This window comes from Psammomys obesus, unplaced genomic scaffold (assembly GCF_907164565.1).
Source record: "Psammomys obesus unplaced genomic scaffold, mPsaObe1.curated_primary_1811, whole genome shotgun sequence".
NCBI classification, from domain to species: domain Eukaryota; kingdom Metazoa; phylum Chordata; class Mammalia; order Rodentia; family Muridae; genus Psammomys; species Psammomys obesus.
The window spans coordinates 43,916,413-43,936,936 of record NW_026585644.1 but is presented as its reverse complement, the minus strand read 5'-3'; the positions used below and the strand labels follow the sequence as shown (position 1 = coordinate 43,936,936).

At 37.0% G+C, this 20,524-nt stretch overlaps 1 protein-coding gene across 3 annotated transcripts in view; it reads left to right on the top strand.

The window, feature by feature from the left end:
* The window catches only part of Sos1 (SOS Ras/Rac guanine nucleotide exchange factor 1), an 81,630-nt gene that overhangs the window by 35,752 nt on the left and 25,354 nt on the right, over positions 1-20,524 (top strand). For 2 of the 3 annotated variants that reach the window (XM_055618812.1, XM_055618804.1), the window contains exons 9-13: positions 7,302-7,429; positions 8,202-8,857; positions 18,149-18,230; positions 19,122-19,244; positions 19,608-19,711. In XM_055618812.1, the coding sequence (XP_055474787.1) occupies positions 7,302-7,429; positions 8,202-8,857; positions 18,149-18,230; positions 19,122-19,244; positions 19,608-19,711 (1,093 nt within the window). The remainder of the gene's footprint in view (positions 1-7,301; positions 7,430-8,201; positions 8,858-18,148; positions 18,231-19,121; positions 19,245-19,607; positions 19,712-20,524) is intronic. The other variant, XM_055618795.1, reaches the window with a different exon arrangement.

The window sequence follows — 20,524 nt, the reverse complement described above, 5'->3', positions numbered from 1 at the left end:
GGGTGTCTTTGTCAGGGCCTTACCACCTTACCACTTTACTTCTGTGGCTCTGACAGGGTCTCTTATTGAACCTAGAACTCGCCAATTCAGCTAGAATTGCTGGCCAGCCATTTTTATGAGTCTGCCTGTCTCCACCTCACCAATGCTGACATTACAGCTGCCTGATTTGTTTATTTTTTAAAGGCAAGGTCTGTGTAGCCCTGGCTGTCCTGAAATCAAAACTTACAAACCTAGGTTACAAACCATAATCTGTTTGTAGAGCAGGGTTTGGAGTTCTGTAGATACTGAAGTCTGTATCTGCTAACAGTGTGGCTAGAGAAAAGGCACTTTACTTTATTGGTTTCCTTGATTACAGAATGCTTATTTCACTGGTTAGTACCATCAGCCTAAAACAGTGTATTTGCAAAGGTTACTTCATGAATGGTAATGAACATAAACACTTGAGTGTCTTCATCACTAGAGATGTTTCTTATTGTCATTAACAGTCTTCATTGACCACATGCCCCACTCTCTGCCTGCCAGATCTCTGCTTCTTTTCTGTATTCACTGTCACTGTTGGCCAGCTTGCACCCCACCCATCACATCATCTTTGATTCTTCTCTCTACCTTACTGGCAGCTCTTCGTGATTTAACATTTAGAAACGATGCTAAACGATGTGGCTAATGATTCAGCCACATGTGTCCACTTGTAAGGACATCACCGTCATATTCCATGTCTAGACACAACACCACCTTCCTTATTTGGTCTTTGTACTTCCTATAACTCTCAGATTGAAAGGTACAGTTGGTGCCCTGGCTCCTGCAACAGGAAGTGTGAATTCTTGAGCTTCCCTGCTGCTGTCTTTAATTTCATCTCGGTAGTTAGTCCTGTCCCTGAGCTTCAGCAGCCCTGGATATGCCAGTTCATTGCAGGGGGGTCTGTTTCTTCTTCCTCCCATTGGCTTGGTGGGGTTCCTTTCTCTAGCCTCCTTTTTTATGGGGAGTTTGTTCAAACACTGGTTTCCTATCAAATATCCCTTTGCTTCATAGGCTTATCTGTCCATTAAGCTTCTTATTCTCTTCAAACCTCTTTGTAGAACTTGTCACATTTTTATTGTCTGTCTTTCTTCAGACAGTATGTTCCCTGAGAAAAAAAGAGCAAAGCCTATATACGCCTTTGAATTTTCATGGCTAGCATAGCACTTGGCATTTAAATCATTTGAATCATTTATTAAATGCTTATTAAATAATGAGTAATAAAATATAAATTTTCTTAGAATTCCTACCAATGTGTTGTATTTTAAAAGAATTTTAATTTTAGATTTTATGTATACATGTTTATTTGGGGAACTTAGAATGTCTTAAACTTTACAAATTTATAGAACAGAATTTTGCTGTTAATTGCATGATACTGTCAAACTAAATGATTCCTAGAGGTTGGGAGGAAGAGATTTGTCAGTGGATTCAAAAATTCAGTTAGAAGTGACGAAGGAAAGTATTAAATTTTAGTGTTAATTGGAATATTACATATTAATTGTTAATTATTTAATATTAAATGTTAAAATAAATTTAATAAGCTTATTCAGAAAAATTTAAATCACATAGAAGTGGGGGTTGAGCTGAAGGCCTCTGCCTAACTTTTAGATAGGATACTAACACATGTTGCCAAGATAATGTAGGTAGATAAAGGAAATAGACTTCTGATTTCATTAGCATTTAAGTTTGCTAAAGTGTTGCTTTTTTTTGTAAATTTGCTCTTTAAATGGAGTATTTGTCACACTCCTTGAAGAAAAATGACCTTGATTGCCAGCTGTTAAGGTCTTACTTGCTTACAGTGGACTGACACTGTGACTCCTGTCACTCAGAAAATGTGGCTTGTGGGTGGGGATCTTAAGGCCACCTCTGGATGAATACATGGTAAGATTACATTACAGCCCACTGGAAAAGCCAAGTGGAAATTGTTAATTGAGGCTAGACCCTCTTAAGCGTTAGCTAGGGCCAGTCCCACATTAGCAGAGAATTCTCCTGCCAGTCTGAGTGTCTGTGTGAATCCCTCACTGGACTGGGTCTTTTTCTCATAACAGAAGGAATAAATTCAAGAGATCTATTTCAGTCTAGTATAGAACATGCTTCCAGCATCCCAGGCCCAGAACAAAGACTCAAGGCCAGCCTTAGCTACAGAGTAAGATCTTAACTCAAAATGGAAAAAAAAAACCCAACCCATATATATACATACACATGCATACATACATATATACACACATACATGTGTATATATTATGGCAAGTACAGCAAATAATAATATTGTATAGTTTAGAATATTGCTGAGCGAGGGTTTTAAGAATTTACATCTGAGAAATATTTGGCAGCACATATTATTAAATATCTTGTTTTATCAAGTACCATGTTATATACCATAAATATATACAAATTTTACTTGTCAAATTAAAAAGTAATTTTTTTTCTTTTTTTAAGTGTACATCACCATGCCCAACAGTTCATAACTCTTTATTATTTATACAGTGTTCTGCCTGCATGTATGCATACACACCAGAGGAGGGCACCAGATCTCATAGATGGTTATGAGCCACCATGTAGTTGCTGGGAATTGAACTCAGGACCTCTGGAAGAACAGACAGTGCTCTTAACCTCTGAGCCATCTCTCCAGCCTATATTTTTTTCAATTAAAAATTTTTATTATAAGCTGGGAGTGGTGGTGCACTCCCATGATCCAGCACTCTGGGAGGCAGAGGCAGGCAGATCTCTGTGAGCTCAAGGCCAGCCTGTCTACAAAGTAAGTCCAGGACAGCCAAGGCTATATAGAGAAACCTTGTCTCTAAAACAAACAAACAAACGTTTTTATTAAGATTTTATTTTTGATCATGTGTGCACATCTGTGTGTGTGTGCTCGCACGCTGTGAGTGCAGGTACCCTCAAGCTAGAATTGTTAAACCATTTGGAACTGCAGTCACAGGCAATTGTGAGCAGCTGGTGTTGGTTCTGGGAGTCAAAAAAAAAAAAGTGCACAAGGAAGTTTTTTCATTACATAAAATATAAACTTTAATGTTTCTAATAATTATTCGAAGGGTCTAAGGACTGTCTAATTTTGTGAAAATAATTTTTTTTAATTGAGTAGTATTAAAATTAGCAAACATTAAGGTCGGAGAGATGACTGAGTGATTAAGAGTATGTACTGTTCTCTTAATCTCTTAAGGACCCAAGTTTTTTTGGACTCACATTGTAGACCAGGCTGGCCTCGAACTCACAGAGCTCTGCCTGTCTCTCCCTCCCCTCCCGAGTGCTGGGATTGGATCACAGGCATACACTACCATGCCCAGCTTCTTGTGCACGTTTGAAAAAAAATCATTTGCTCCCATAATGTAATGTTTCTATATGAGATTTTGTTGGCTTTATTAAATAAATCTGGACTGATTCTCAGGACTAGATATAGTGGCCAAGATTCTGAGTATTAATGAATCAGTTCAACCAAAATGTTAAACAACTTCAGTTAATATCCTGGAGAATTACCCCCATTCTCTTTGCAGAATGCTGGGTCCATGTAACTTAAGGGAAAGTAGGTTTCTTTCATTAAAAAAAAAAATTGTATTACACACATATTTATGTATGTAATATGTATATATTAATATTTTCTAAAGCTGCTATGCCAGAGTATAAACTTAGTGGCTGAAAAGCAATAGTAGTTTATTCTTTTCGCTCTAGAGGCAGAGCTCAGGTGTCGACAAAGCCTGCATGTGTAAGGGTCTCGGAAAGAGTGCTTGCTTGGCCCTGAGGGGGCTGCAGCCTCCAGGCTCTCCTTGGCTTCACAGAGAGCCTCCCTCTGGGCTTCGCCTCCACCTTCATCAGGTGCACCACTTCCCACTCTCTATGTCGGCATCCAGCCCGCCCTTTCCTTTTTCGCACAGTCGCTAGGTTAGTGGGTCTCGGGTTCACAGTCTAGCATGATTTCACTTGATTAAACCTGCAAAGACCTTACTTCTAAATATTTCTAAATAGGTCTTTCATTTCCTCTGAGTTAACTATGTACATAGTGAAAAGGTCTTTGAACTGACAGTCATGACTCTTAGGTTTGGTCTTGCCTGCATGTTCTTACTTTGTTTTTTGTTTTTGTCTTTTTTTTTTTTTTTTTTTTTTTTTTTTTTTTTTTTTTTTTTTTTTTTTTTTTTTTTTTTTTTTTTTTTTTTTTTTTTTTTTTTTTTTTTTTTTTGTTTTTTTTTTTTTTTTTTTCCAGAGCTGAGGACCGAACCCAGGGCCTTGCGCTTGCTAGGCAAGCGCTCTACCACTGAGCTAAATCCCCAACCCCGTTCATTTAGTAAATGGTATTTATTTTATATTATGTTGGGGAAAAGCACTTTCTAGAAAGAAAATCATTATTTTGTATGCTTTTTTTTTTTTTTTTTTTTTTTTTTTAAAGGGAAGCCATTCTAACTATTCTATGTTTACTGATTAAATCGAACCCATAAAATTATACAGCTTGCAGGTGGGGAAATGGCTGTAACTGAGTAGTGGAATGTCCGCCTACTGTGAACAAAAACCTGGGCTCAGTCCCTAGTCCCACAAAAACCAGGAACCTTAACATTAAATTAAATACCATATGCAGTTCATAAGTTTTATTCTTCAAAATACTTCCTTGAATACCATTTTTCTTTGTAGTACTTATATCATCTGTCTTGTAAAATTTCCGTGGAGTTTCTCTGAACATGTACATTGTACATGTAGAATACCATTCCTTGGCTTTGCTTCTTTCTGTTTGTCGGGGTCAGGGAAAATCCTTCTCTTCAGTGCACACTGGCGTGAAGTTTACCTTGTTGCCCAGCTAGCCTTAAAACTTATCTTTCTGCCTGAGACTCTCAAGTGCTGGATTAATTAGGAGCCACCACACCTGGCTTCCCCACTACTTATGTCTAGGGAACCAAAAAAGTAATCAAGGGTTTGAGTAGCTCCTTTCCTGTGAAAAGCAAATTTTGTCGTCTGTATAGGAATACACATTTATTATGCTTTAGGATGAGTCCTTAGAGGAGGGGCAGTGTCTATGCAGTGTAACCTCAGTAGAATACGCTTGATAGGTTCAGTGTGCACTGCTAGGAACGGTCACTTATGGAAAAGAATGAGAATGCTTCTTTGCCATCATTTACATGATTGCTACTGCTTTGTTTCTGTGGCAGGAATAAGCCACCTCTTTAAGGATAATTAAATTATTTTGCATTACTTTCCAGTTTAAATCAACTTCAATAAAAAGAAAATGCACATTCAGAAAGGTCTTTATTAGTTGTGTGTGATGACCACACACCTTATCCCAGCACATGGAAGACAGGCAGGTCAAACTCTGAGTTTGAGGCTACCCTGGTCTACATAGTGAGACTCTTGTCTAAAAAAAAGAGCACAGTTATACTGAAATGTTGGATGCTTGCCTGTTTGCTATGAAGGAAATAAGAACATTTAAATATATTTCGTCAGAAAATGTAAAGGGTTCAAAAGCTTTGGGGCTGGGCTGTACCTATGCTGGTAGAGGGCTTTTCTAGCCCTGGGTTCCACCCCCAGCACTGTATAAACTAGACATGGTGACACAAACCTGTAATCCCAACCTTTAGGGGAGACAGGTGAGAGTTCAAGGCCACACAAAGGCACTCAAGGTCCCTGTCTCAGAAGAAAGAAAGGAAGAAAAAGGGAAAAAAAATTTGGGTTTGTGCTTTTAAAAATACTAACAGTGAGCAGGGCATGGTGGCACACACTTGTAACTCCAGCATTCGGGGAGGCAGAAGCAGGTGAATCTCTATGAGTTCGAGGCCAGCCTGGTCTATAAAGTGAGTCTGGGTCAGCCAGGGCTATACAGAGAAACCCTAAGACTCTGAAGCATGAAACATTTTTTAAATAGAAAATCAGTGCATCTCTAAGCATTTTTTTTTTTTTTTTTTTTTGTATAGGCTTGATATTAGAATCTTGCACATTAGGTATATTTGCTGAGTTGGTTAAACAAAACAGAACAAAACAAAAACAAAGACAGGAGCGCTCTTCCAGAAGACAAGAGTTTAGTTCTCAGCATCCCTGTATGGTGGTTCAGAGATACCTGTAACTCCCAACGCTCTCATCTGACCTCTGAGGACACTGCACTCACGTGCACAAGTCCACACCTACCCAGGCATACAATTAAAACTGTATCTATAATCAGGACAAAATACAGAGGGAGCAATTTTCTTCCTATTGTCAAATATGCTCTGTATGCCCTTGACTTGAATGTTTCTGGACTTTACATTTTTAAAGACTTCTCTTTGTTTTACATTTATTTATTTAGGGAGGAGTAAGCAGAGGATGGGAGCCCACATGTTTTTGGCAGTTTGAGAACAACCTGAGGGAGTCGGTTTTCTCCTTCTTCCATGTGGGTGCTTAGGATTGAACTGAGGTCATCAGGCTTGAGAGCAGCTTGACTTCACAAATGCTTACCAGCCCTTATCAGTATCAGAGATACTTAAGAGTATCTCTGGGCCTAGTGCCGTGCTAAATCCTATGGGAGCTACAAGTTCTGTGCTGTCTCTTTTCAGGAAAAGGAAATGCTGGGTGCATACATGTTACTCCTTGTTTCAAGGTTCAACATGTTTTTTCAATAGTGGCTCCTCATGCTTTTTCACATGGAAAACTTGTTAACATGTTAATACAGATAGTAATACACAAAAAGAAAAGTAAGATTTTTTTGAGACAGGCTCTGGTTATGGAGCTCAGACCTCAGACTCCCACATGCTGGAATGCATGCCTGGACTGCCAAACCTTACAAGAACAACAGCTGCTGCTTTTTGATTGTTTGTTTTTCAGAGACAGTGTCTCAGGTATCTGAGGCGCCTCTTCCTCCTGAGTACTGGGAGTACTCATACCAGGTACTCATACCTGGATTATATGGTGTCAGAGAATAGAACTCGGGGCTTTCTTTATAGATGTTAGGTAAACACTACCAGGCTTTCTCCTCAGCCCAGAAAAACTCTTCAAAAAATAAAGTTAGGGGCTGCAGAGGTGGCTTAATTGTTAAGAACCCTTGTTGCTCTTGCCGGACCCAGGTTCCACTCCCAGCACCCGCATAGTGGGTCATAACCATTTGCAACTCCAGTTCTAGGGCATCTGACATTCTCTTCTGACCTTTGTGGGCATGAAGCACTCACAGAGTATACTTTCATACATGCAGGCAGCACTCATACACATAAAATAAATCTAAAAAAATACAGCTGTAGAACATTTAAAATTACTCAAGTAGGAAAAGTTGAATCAGCATTAATTTTATCCTTGAATAAAGTGGTTATTGTTCCACCTTTTCACAGCAGTTAGAAGAAAAGAGTGAAGACCAAGAAGACAAAGAGTGTGTGAAACAAGCCATAACAGCCCTGCTTAATGTCCAAAGCGGCATAGAAAAAATATGCTCCAAAAGTCTTGCAAAACGAAGACTGAGGTGAATATTCCCGCTTTAAAGCCTCTTCCTTTCTACCCTGAAAGCTGTGCTACAGACTCAGGGGCTTCAGCTCCCTCCTCGAGTAAACAATGAAGAAAACGGTGTTAGTGACAAGCTTCGTTTTTCAGAGGAAGTGACATCAAAGCCAGGAGAATTTGTTATTGTTTGAAAAACCTTTCATATTTGTGCATTTTCCCTGTATACTCCCAGACAAGACCTCCTGAGGAGCAGCTGGTGAGCTGAAGGAGACAGAGCAAAGTGTTCCGGGTAGATTTATGTCAGCGTCATTGTTATGTCAAAGTCAGATTAGAAATGTTCTTTGGGTTGGGAATTATAAAACTCGAGACATTAATTCAGTTAGCAGATCTTCTACTTTTCTAATTGTAACATGTGCTATATGCTTTTATTTTTGGGTCTTGTGCATTTAAAAATACTTACAATTTACTTTCCTCTCTTAATTTTTTTTTTTTTTTTTTTTGGCTGTACTGGGCTACTTTTTTATGTTTATCTTTCTAAATATTTAGTATTCAAAGTAAAAGTAATAATTTTGTACCTGAATTTATATAGTTGAATATCACTGTTACTTTTATAACTATGAAAATTTTTCTGTGCTGTTTTAATTTCCGTAGTTGTATGATTCCATATATTATTTGGGAAAATAGTAAACACCATGTCAGTAATGTTTTAAGTTATATTTTGCACTGTCACTTTATCAGCATGAACTCTAAATTGTGTTTTCTGTGTACTGATAGTGTCTTTCCCTTTGCCCCAGTGAGTCTGCATGTCGGTTTTATAGCCAACAGATGAAGGGGAAACAACTAGCAATCAAGAAAATGAGCGAGATTCAGAAGAACATTGACGGTTGGGAGGGAAAAGACATTGGACAGTGTTGCAATGAGTTCATAATGGAAGGAACTCTTACACGTGTAGGAGCCAAACACGAGAGACACATATTTCTCTTCGATGGCCTAATGATTTGCTGTAAATCAAATCATGGGCAGCCAAGACTTCCTGGTGCTAGCAATGCAGAATATCGTCTTAAAGAAAAGTTTTTTATGCGAAAGGTACAAATTAATGATAAAGATGACACCAGTGAATACAAACATGCTTTTGAAATAATTCTAAAAGATGGAAATAGTGTTATATTTTCTGCCAAGTCAGCTGAAGAGAAAAACAACTGGATGGCAGCACTGATATCTTTGCAGTACCGGAGTACTCTGGAGAGAATGCTTGATGTAACAATGCTGCAGGAGGAGAAGGAGGAGCAGATGAGGCTGCCTAGTGCTGATGTGTACAGGTTTGCAGAGCCAGACTCCGAGGAGAACATTCTGTTTGAAGAGAACGTGCAGCCCAAGGCTGGGATTCCAATTATCAAAGCAGGGACTGTGATTAAGCTGATTGAGAGGCTTACATACCATATGTATGCAGGTAAGAGACATAAAATAGCTTTTACTGTGTTTTCCTGACTAAGCTGATTGATTTGATGGGTGGGTTATTATGCCTGAAATAGAAAACTAAAAGCAAACAAAGAGTTCTTTAATAGAGAAGCTTTGTATTTCTTTGAAGTTTTTACTTTTTATATTATATTTACAAAAGAGAAAGGGTCACTTGACTAAAGTTACGCATTAAAAAGAAGTAGAAACAAGACTGAGTATCAACATGAGTGTCCAAAAGTTTCTACTCCTATATTATTTTTTTCTTATTCTATAACTAGGTTATAAACTAAGTGAAATTTTAAGTATTCACCCATCATCAGAATTGTGCTGGTAGCAAAAATATACACAGCATTGCCTTTTCTTAGTCTCCATTCCTACATCTACTTAGGAAATCTGGAAGCTCTTTCCATCTTCAGTATTTTGTTCTTACTGTTACTTACGCAGACATTCCTACCTTACAGGTTTAAAGACCACCTAGAAAGGCACTAGCAGAATGAAATACAGTGGTTAAGAAGAGGGGCCAGCTTATGGGGGGGGCACACAATGGGGAGTCTGATAATTGTCATTGCAGAATTGTGACGGGGCAGAGAGCACTGAATTTACACTTTGCTCTTCACCAGATCAAAGTCGTTTATGTCTCAGAACCATTGTTTTCATCTCAAAAATTAACATCAAATAGCTGCCTTATGGTGTTGGAAAGCACATATGAAACAGTGAATGTAAAAGCTACTTAAATTCAAATTTTCAAAGAATGTTTTTTCTTTAAAAGATATGTGTGATTTAAAATCAGTATAACTCATAATATGGTATTCTTAAATACCCGAGTATGAAAATTAACCTCTAGCCTCATACTTCTCATTTAAATATGTTCATATTTTTAGGAAATATATGTTTCTGAATAAAAAATTTATTTTCCTATTTTTTTCAAAAGTCTTCTAAGTGGATTCTGTTTCCTTTAGAAGGTATTTTCCTGCTAGTGAGGTTAGCCTTTTAAAAATATTCACAGTTTTCCTGCTTTGTAAAACTGAATAGCATTTAACAAGGCTTTTCCATTCAACTTATTAAACATACAGAGTTTATATAGCTGGAAACTACCAAAGGGAGAGAAGTTAAATTTGAGAAATACTTTTATTAGTGATCTAAAACCACTTTATAATGTCGTAGTTGCAATTGCCTATCTATCTCTGGGATAGATAAGCTAGGTTTAGTTTGGCTTTCAGTTATTTGGACTCTTTGAGGGCCTTTTCCATAGTAAAATGATCATATTTTCGAAAGTGAGTTTTACAAGTGATTTGGCTTCTCTGAACATATATTTTTCAGTGGTAGTGCACAGGAGCTGAAAACACACTGATTAATAAGAGTTATCTTATAATAAGCCTTATCTGTGGTTCCAATTTTACGATAAATTTTCACCAAGTAATGTCTATAGTCAGTGTGTTTATTTTATTACTCAAAAATTAAAAAAAAAAATAAAATTTAAGCTGTCCAGTAGTTATAGAAAAGATAAATAGGCTACCTTTTTTTTAACATATAAAGCTGTTTTAAAAACAGTTTTCAGTAACTGTTCTTTATGACTTTTCTATTCATGTGATCTTCATCAACCTTCTATATACTGTTTAAAATTACAAAATTATAAAAATATTTAAATAACCCAAAATTAGTGGATTTTAAATACTCTTTAATTTTTTTTTTATTTATCTTGTCACATTGTCTTTACTTTTAAATCCTTGTGAATTTAAATCTGTTCATTTTATCCTCAATACGGTTTGCTTGTTTGTTTTTTAAGAAAAGGACAAAGCAAAACCCATGTAAGTTCAATGAATCTGAACTAGATGGTAATACTGTAGTGTCCTGAGGAGTGACGTGTGGCCCTGAGTAGTTTTTTGAGGGGTGGTGTTTGTACACTATTTAGAGTAAATTATTTCTTGTATTTTACCTCTGGTTTTTAAGGAATAGAGTTTAATTTTCTCTACAGCATAGTTAGTGATGGTCACTGGAGACTCAATAAAACAAGCTGTCCTTTTTTCTATCAAAAGTCAATTGTTAATTCTATATTATAAAATCTGTTATCTTTGTGTAACATTTCTGTAATTTTTAAACTGCTATATTTGACAGAACTAGTTCATGATTAGCAGTTATAAGTTACAACTGACTTCTTTATTTAGACAGATCTTTTTTTAAATTGAGTATACATTTAAGAATACTTCAGTAAGCCGATAGGTTTTATGTGGTCTAGCAGTTTTTATTCCTTAAGTGTGCAATCCTACTAAGGGTCTACCTTTGTCATGTTATCTTAACACATCTGATGGCACACTGCTGTCAACTTTCAGATTTTGCATGAATTAATAATTTGCATGGTCTTTTTAAATATAATAATTAAATTTCTAATTTTATACAATTTTTGATGAAATTAAGTTTACTGATATTTAATGAGATTATTTTAATTAAAAAAAATTTTATGTGTATGTCTGCACCGTGGGGTGCAATGCCCGTGGAGTCCAGAGGAGGGGGTCAGATTCCCTGGGGCTTGAGTTACAGATTTGTTAAAAATCAAACGCAGGCTCTCTAGAAGAGCAGCCAGTGCTCTTTAACCTTGGAGTCATTGCTTCAGTCTATGTTTTACTTTTTAAATTAAAAAAAAAAAAATTTGAACCTTCCAATATTTAAAAAAAGTCAATATTAAAAAAGTCAACTAAATTTTTGATATCTTTTTTTGTCCTGTTTTGAAATTTAATTAAATATTTTGTCTCATAAATATGTTACTGGTATAGCTGAAATCCACTAATGACTTTATGAGTTGTGAGCTCACAGTCATGAAATTAGTGATACGAGTTTACTAGCCATTCTTTGAAGTCTGTGAGTCTTTACTTGCAGTACAGAATTGTTTTTAATAGATCAACTACTCCCTAAAGCCCATTATTGGCTTATTATGGCTGTATGAAATATGCACTTGATAGACACCCATGGATTTGTAAGGCATCAAAGTAGTATTATAGGGTCTCCCCAGCTGAGTGTACGTTAAGTTCTCTCTGCAGTGGCAACAGATAGAGCTATCGCTTGTGAGATTATTTTACGAGCTTGTTTTACTTTGTGTGTGTCTGTGCACCATGTGTATGCAGTCCAGTGTAGTGATGTGAACTATAGTCTGTGTTTCCTCTTATCAAAAAAGGGATTTTTATTTGGTTAGTTGATTCTTAGGGTGTTTCTGTTGGAGAACATGCAGTACTGGTTGTGGCTTATACTGAAATAAGGGCTAAAATTACTAACGTACACTTTATTATATAGTGAAAGGCACTGTGTAATACATGAGGAAATTTGATAACTAACGATGAACACAGCACTTAGACATCTAGAGTAGGGTAAGTTGCTAAGACATGATAAAAACAGAAAGACTGGCTCACACTTGATTAACTGAGGCTCAGTTTGGCTTCAGCTAACCTGATTTCTCAAGTGTTACAAACAGGGCTAACACACCTGTGGTGCTGGGAGCTGTCCGCACCCTCAGTTTATAAACAAAAGCCCAAGACCCCTGTAGGTTGTTTGATTTGCTAGAAATCCTATCAGTTAGTTACAGAATGAAGTCTAGAAGTTAATTTCTTTACTCTTCAGAATACATGTTCTACCCACGTCCCACTGACACTTCCAAACTGAGTTTTTAAAAATTATTTTAATATAGCATTTCTTAAAAAGTTTTACATGATGAATAATAAAAATAAATGGAGTTTTAATTACTCTCATGGTGGTTATTTATTTGTGGTAAATACAGGTATACTATTAAAGAGAATAGTTTGTTTTTGTTTGGTTGGTTGGTTTTTCGAGACAGGGTTTCTCTGTGTAACCTTGGCTGTCCTGGACTCGCTTTGTAGACCAGGCTGGCCTGGAACTCAAAGAGATCTGCCTACCTCTGCCTCCCGAGTGCTGGGATTACAGGTGTGTGCCACCAGGTTTTTCCTGGACAGAGCCCAGTTACTGCATACCAGAATAGCTTGCTCTATACACGTAAAGCTTTCTGGAAAAATACATATATATTTAGGTGAGTTTAAAGATGGCTAACATACATAAATGATGACAGTCTGGTGTAGAGTCTAATTTATAACCTGTTTTTTATCCCCAGTGTTTCTGCATATAGACAGGTCACTGATTAGATCAGACTTAGGGGAATTCTTTCTGAATGGTGAAAGGAAAATTACTCAGCTGAATTATTTTAAATTTGGCAGTGATATGAAGAGACAGTTTCCTTACCTAGAGTAAGCAAGCACAAAGCAATGTCACAGGGGAAAGGAGAGCAGGAAGTTCATTTCATAGAACTGCTGTAGAAACCGAAATGCAACTAATTATGAGATACAGCAACAACAGTAGAAAAATAGTTGGTGGTAGTATTAGTCTGGTCGTGTATTGTAGAAAATGGGATGATGAATTTGAGGCAAGGGTAATGATAATTTAGAACACACTGAAGTGTGGGAAACTGTCTCCTTTATGTGCTGAACTACTTTTGTAGAAGATGAAATTGAGAAAACCTAAGACCTTTTTCTTTGATGTATTTACTGCTATCTTTGCACTCGAATATAAAATATTCAAAATTCTACATTACATTTGAGTCTTCATCTTGCATAACTTCAGTTTGGGCGTTTAACTTTTAAAGTCTGAACAATTTTTGATCTATAGGGCAGTGCTCTTCTATTTTTAAACTCTGATTTTTTTTTTTTAAGTGTTTGTGCGTCAGCATAGCGTCTGTTTCCTTTTTTTAAGGAATTCAAAAGTGATTGTTTATAAGTCCTTGCTGAGGAGCTTATTGTTTCTTGAGGTTTTAAATGGCTGTATTAAAAGGGAGTATTATCACATGAGCAGACATCCTGATTAACAGTGTTCCACTGTAGTGGATGGGGGAGGGTGTTCTACATAAATAGCTTCTTAATGTAATAAATACTTCATAAGTCTTACGACCTTGCCATATTAAATGTCAACTGTTAAATCAAAATAGGGGCAGAAAATGGAAAACTGATGACCTCAAATCTAATATGCTGTATTCTAAACATTAGATGTACTGTAGATAGATTGAAGTTCAGAAGATTTTTTTTTTTTTTTAAATTGTACACCAAATAACACAGAATTGTCTAGGGGTTGAGGTCAACTAGAAGGCTAGTCAAAAATAGCAACCATGGTCTGGGTATGTAGTTCAGTTGGTTGAATGCTTGCCTAGAGTGCATGAAGCTCTGGGTTCAGTTCCTAGCACCTCATAAACTGGGCATAGTGGCACATGCCTGTCATCTCTCCCTGTAATACTAAGGTGGTAGAAGCAGGTGGATTAGAAGTCCAAAGTGATCCTCAGCTTCATAGTAAGTTCTGGGTCAATCTGAGATGCATGAGGCCCCATCTCAGAAAACAAACAGAAAGACAAACACATAAGAATAACTACAGCTTAGAGTTGAAGAGACAAGGGCCTCTGCCAGGAACTTCAGACTAGACTCAGTAGATGTTTGTATAAAGAAGGTATGGAGAGGAGGAAGCTGAGAAACTATGAACATGGTGGGGAAAAAAGTAAGGAGATTACTTCTGGAGGGTTAGAAAAAAACCACAGAACGATTTTGTTGTTGCTTGTGTTGAAAGTCTAGGGTATGTCTTAACAGTACATTTCTAGACTAACTTCTGCTTATACACTGAAAGATATCAAATGGAGCTACATTTTTATTGGTGGGTGCTTGTTCATGCTTGTACTTTAAAACTAAACTGCCCGACTTTCTTATTTTTCTATGTTTGCCTCCTGTTTCTGAAACATTTTAGAATATGGGTAGGTATACCGCAGTACCGCAAGCAGACAACAGTGTGTGTTAATTTTCAATCACTGCCTGTTGAGTAGAAGGAGATACTGTTTTCTTATAAAGTTATATAATTGTCCTTATTGGTGAGCATTTTAAAATATCAGGTTACTTTAGTCCTCTGCACTGTCATAAAGATAAAGGTCTTCTGTGGCTGATGTGGCATAGCATGTGTTTTGAGTCTGAGATGGAGAAATCAACACAACAGAGACAAAAATAACTTCTGGAGCATGTATCTATAGCTTCTCTGTGTAAAATTTCAAAATACAGGAATTTTTTATTGCTTTAAATTAGAAATAATGTGTGTGGGCATGTATGTTGAATATGGGTAGTTTCTAATTCTTTCCTTTCTTTTTTCAATACTTAAGCTTTTGCCAGCTCTCTTGGAGTATTCTAGTTCTTCTACATTCACCCACCCTCCCTTTTTGGCAAGGCTGCTTTTAGCTTCCAGCCAAGACAACGAATTCAGCTTCAGTCACGTTAGACCACGCTACACCAGTGGTTACTGAGGAGTATTTATTCTGTTTGCCAGCACCATACTACAGTGGTGCTTACTGTGGAGTACTTCTCAATAGCCAGCACCATAAATTCCTCTTATGAACAGTGTTATAGAAAGACCAGCTGCTGCTTCCTAACATTCTAAAAGTTAGAAGATCATAATTAGATTGCTTATTTCCAGTGACTTCTGGTACCTCTAACCAGCTTAGTGGTTACAACTGCATTCTGAATTAATTATTTGCATGTTGCATGAACTTCTATAGTGACACTATCATTTGCTGATAAATTCTGAGCTAGGGAAAGCTTATGGGACTCCTTTGATTCTAGAAGGGTATCTGGCTTAGTAGAAAAGAACACCAGAGCAGGAATCGATTGCATGGCTATGTTCTTTTCTGTAGTTCTCCCGCTCTACTGTCTGACCATTCCAGAAGTTTCGTTACTGCTCTGACCTCACCTACTCACCGTCCAGTAACTGGATAGATAAATATAAGTAAACACTCTCCTGGAGAAGTTAAACAGTAGCCATCAGGGACTGACGTCCCATTTGACTGTGGCACTAAGGCGCAGCGTGCCTGCATCATCAGGTACTGCCTAAGAGGAGGGGACCCCACTTTCAAAGTAGCCATACTTTTCTGAAAACATACTTAGCACTTGCTTCTCTTCTGTCTATACCCCACTGCTTTTAGCCTGACATTGGATGGCATTTGGGAAGAAATAGTGCTGAGTGTAGATATCAGATCACCAGCCTGACATAACCCTGTGTTTGGAGGAGGGGTGGGCACACACTCTCCATGTGGAGTACAGCCCAGAGATGCTCAGAGACTTCATCTAGGACACAAAGGCTCTCCAGCAGGGACAGCCGAGCATCCCAACTGTGGCCACAGCTGTCGCTTCCTAAACACATGCTATTTTGAGAAGCCTCACCTTACAAATAGATTTGCAGAACAGGAAGAAGATTCTTGAAAGGGAGGGTTGTGATGGAACCGATAAATATCTCTGTTTTAAAATCTTGTACAGCCTTCTGTTTTTAAATCTTTTCTTCTGGATGAGACATTAGTCTTTAACTGAGGATCTCTGTAACTGAAGACAAACAATAAAATACCAACAGAAAGGAAATTATTAAAAGATTTTATGTATTTAAAATACTTTTACCAGTAACCCACTCTAGCCTCAGGAGGTATAAACTAAAGGAAGGAACACTAAATAAAACCAAAGAATTTTTTTAGCTGGAGGCATGGTCAGACATGCCAGCACTTGGGAGACTTAACACAAGAGGATTGTGACTTCAAGGCCAGCATGGATACCTAGCTAGGCCATATCTCAAAAGCAAAAAACTCCCACAATAATATCCTTTTGTTCTACAAATTTTTCTTCAAAATGAAACATTATTAAATATTTTCAATTCAGGGCCGTTTGGTAGCTAAATCAGTTCACTGTCTTGATGATAATGTATACCAGCAGATTAGATCAGGGTTCTAGCTTGTCATAAATCCATGAACTTGAGTTTAAGGTAAAAAATTACTGTGATCTTTTAAGGTTAAATTTGGGGTACTTCTTAGAATCAACCTAAAATTTTTTCTGAATATACCCTAATGTCACTAAACTTATCCTAATAAAGGACTTCTTATAAAATTTTGATAATGCATAGGAATTTACTGTCATCAGTGACTTTACCGTCAAGAGTTTGCCCGTGTCCATAATGTAAACAGGGAAATGTTCCCATAAGACTCAAGTTAACAAATGCTCCCTTTTCTTTAAAGACTGAGGACTAAGTATGGGCCTTAGAAAAACCTGCTGTGGAAGTAAGTGGGGCTTTGAGTCTTAGTATGTATCTCTAGCTGGCCTTGAACTCCCAGAATCTATCTGCCTCTCCTCTGCTGAGGTTGAAGGCCAGTGCCACCACACCCAGAGAAATGTTTTTTTGTTTGTTTTCTCCTCTAGTACAAGAAAGTGCCTTTTCCTTCTTCATGCAGAAGACAAGAGCCGTGGTCTTCTGTGCTGATTACAGCTGTCCTTCTTCTACCCAGGGAGAATATAGTCAGGGAAAATCAGAGGGGACAACCCAGGAGAGTGACATGACTCAGTGGCCTCTATTCTAGTCCATGGGGATGTGAATACAAAGGAGGCTTTTGAAGAAGTGGGTGGAGCCTCCTGCTCTTAGGACTAAACTTCCATTGTAACTACTTCAAATAAAAAGGGTTGGGAAGAGATAAAAACAAGAGGTTTTTAGGATTATGTTTTTTATCATCTCTGTGTTGACACATGTTCATAAGTATGGCAGGAACACGCAGTGTGTGTGTTTGTATGTGTGCGTGTGCGCACGCACTCAAGCATCAGACAACTTTTGGGATCTGAGATTGAACTTAGATCATCAAACTTGTGTAGCAAAGGATTTTTGCCTGCTGAGCCATCTCATGGTGTTTTTAATGGCTTAGAGGGGTTTGAAACTTTTTTTTTTTTTAGCAGTTGTAAATAAGGCCTCAGCAATTAAGACCATTTAAAAACTATTTAGCTTACCCTTCTACTTTGTAAGACTCAGTCTCTAGTTTTATGCTTTGTTAACATGATCTAAAGGAAGTTGGGAAACATTTCCATTAAACTAGATGTCAGGATATGGATAGGTTATTGCTGCTACCATCTCTACAAGGCCTGGTTCAATTCTGTGCCTTTGCTTCCTTTCAGTGCACATTCCTTGCCAATGATGAGTTTAGGACAGGTCAAGAAGTCAGTTGATTGTATTTTACAGTTAGTGATTTTTGAGCTTTTCTTTGGGTTTGTTTTGTTTTGGGTTTTTGTTGTTGTTTGCCACTGATTTAGGAAGTACTGAAACTAAGCAGTATATTATAAAACCCAAAGCTGTCTATATGGTAAAAATATTTGGGGAGTTTTAAGACTGAGTATTTGATCTCTTTTGAAGCTGAAAATAATTGTTTATCCAAGAATTTAATATTTTTCTTTTTTCTTCCTAGATCCCAATTTTGTTCGGACGTTTCTTACAACATACAGATCCTTTTGCAAACCTCAAGAACTACTGAGTCTTATAATAGAAAGGTCTGTCAATTTTAAATGCTTAAGTTCTTTGGTTTTGAGAAGATTAAGATACATGTTTCCCATAAATGTGATAATAAGCTTAACTGTAGTTGAACTCGTAAGATAAAACTACCGGTTTTACATGTAACTTTGATTATTTAAATAGATTATCTTTTTACATTGATTTAATATTTAAAACTCCAACTTTTCAGGCATTGGGGATTGAACCATGTGCCTTTGGTTCAATCTAAACAGTATTCCCAACCCAAATTAATTAAGTTAAAAGAACTATACAAATATGGATGATTTAGACTATAGACTGGGCATATACCTACAATCCAAGAACTTGGGAGATAGAGGCAGGAGGATCAAGAGTTAAAGGTCATCTAAATTTAAAGTTACTCTGAACTACATGAAACCATGTTTTTAAAATAACGAGACACTAGATATTCAGATTTTAATGCTTCACAAGTTCTAAACAAGCTTTAAATATACTACATATTGAATAAAATGAATCTTGTCAATGAACAAATGTTTTTATCAAGGAAAATGTTTTTTATCTACCCAAAGAGCAATCAAGATTCAAGCACTGGTCACCCTTAAAATTATGTCTACTGATTTAGAGTAATCTATAAACTAAAACTGAACATTAGTCCTATCTTTTAAATTGTACATGTATTTTTATTTTCTTCTAGTTAGTTTTAGCACTGTTGGCAAAATTAAATTTAAAAAAAAATATTATCATTAGCCTTTACATTATAAAAGCCTTGTGAATTTTCACTGATGTGTATGTATATCTGTAGTGATTTTTATAGTACTCTTTATTGTACTGGTTAGTGTAAATAAAGGTTTGTGATTATGGATTTGATATAATATTTTCATTAGTTTTTTTTTTTTTCTGTTTCTTGTTAGATTTGAAATTCCAGAGCCTGAGCCAACAGAAACTGATCGAATAGCTATAGAGAATGGGGGTCAGCCCCTGAGTGCAGAGCTGAAAAGGTTTAGAAAGGAATATATCCAACCTGTGCAGTTGCGGTAAGCAGGAACGACACGGCTGCAGTGAGTAACTGCAGCATCTCAAACGGAGGAAATGTTTCTCAAAGGGGAAATGTTCAAATCTGGGCAGTGATGGCACACATCTGTAAGCCCAGCAGTTGGGAGGCAGAAGAAGGCAGATCTCTGAGTTCCAGGATAGCCGGGGCTACACAGAGAGACCCTCTCTCAAAAACCAAAGCCCCAAAAAGTAGAAATGCTGAAAAAACTGTTCTAAGCAAGGTGAAGGGTAGCAAACTGAGTGGATTAATTAAGAGTCTTATACAGCCTTAGGAGGCTGTTTGCTTGCTGCATGTGTAGACACAATGTGAGATCCCATGTAATCCAGCTGTGTTATTGCCACAGAGTGTTAAATGTCTGTCGGCACTGGGTGGAGCACCACTTCTATGACTTTGAGAGAGATGCAGACCTGTTACAAAGAATGGAGGAATTTATTGGAACAGTAAGAGGTATGTTTTTCTTCAGTTCCTACTTTCATATGTGATAAAATTACCAATATGATTACCCTCAATTGATAGCATAATAGCTCATTTACAATGTTAAACTTTCTCATCATACAGCATTTAGGCTGATACCTAAATCACACCTGGCACACACTTCTAGTCCCTTCACTCAGGAGGCAGAGGCAACAGGATCTCTGTGAGTTCCAGGACAGCCAGACTACAGTAGTGGGACCATGTCTCAGCAACAAGAACAGAACCCAGCATTAACACCTGTAAATTATTCAACAGTCATCCTGCTGACTCAATGTATCTGTTGAATCTGTTATAGAACTGGTTCTTTTAGTCTCTGTTTAAACTAGACCACTTAATTGAAACTATGTTTACCTACGGTACAGATTGGATTTTTTTTTTTATCACTGTAACAGTATTGATAAAGGTGAATAGATAAATAGAGCAAATCAGAGAGATAATAATGCATTACACTGACAGACTACTTTTAACACTACTAACCAGATACATAACTTTGATTCTTTAGACTTCAGGTTACTTATGAGGAACTAGGGTTTATTATCTCCAGGGTTTCATGTACTTTAAAAATTCTGTGATTATATGACTCCAGAGGTACCCTAGACAAACTTGATTTTATATCCATTGTTCAGTCTAAATTAAAATCAGCAAACAAAGGGTTAAATTTATTACTTTCTGAACAGTACAAAAGACAGCCACATCAAAAAGTAGACTGATATGATGACTCAGTCCTCATAAATACAATGTTAATTAGACACATGAATGTATGTAATTTACTCTTATTAATCTTTC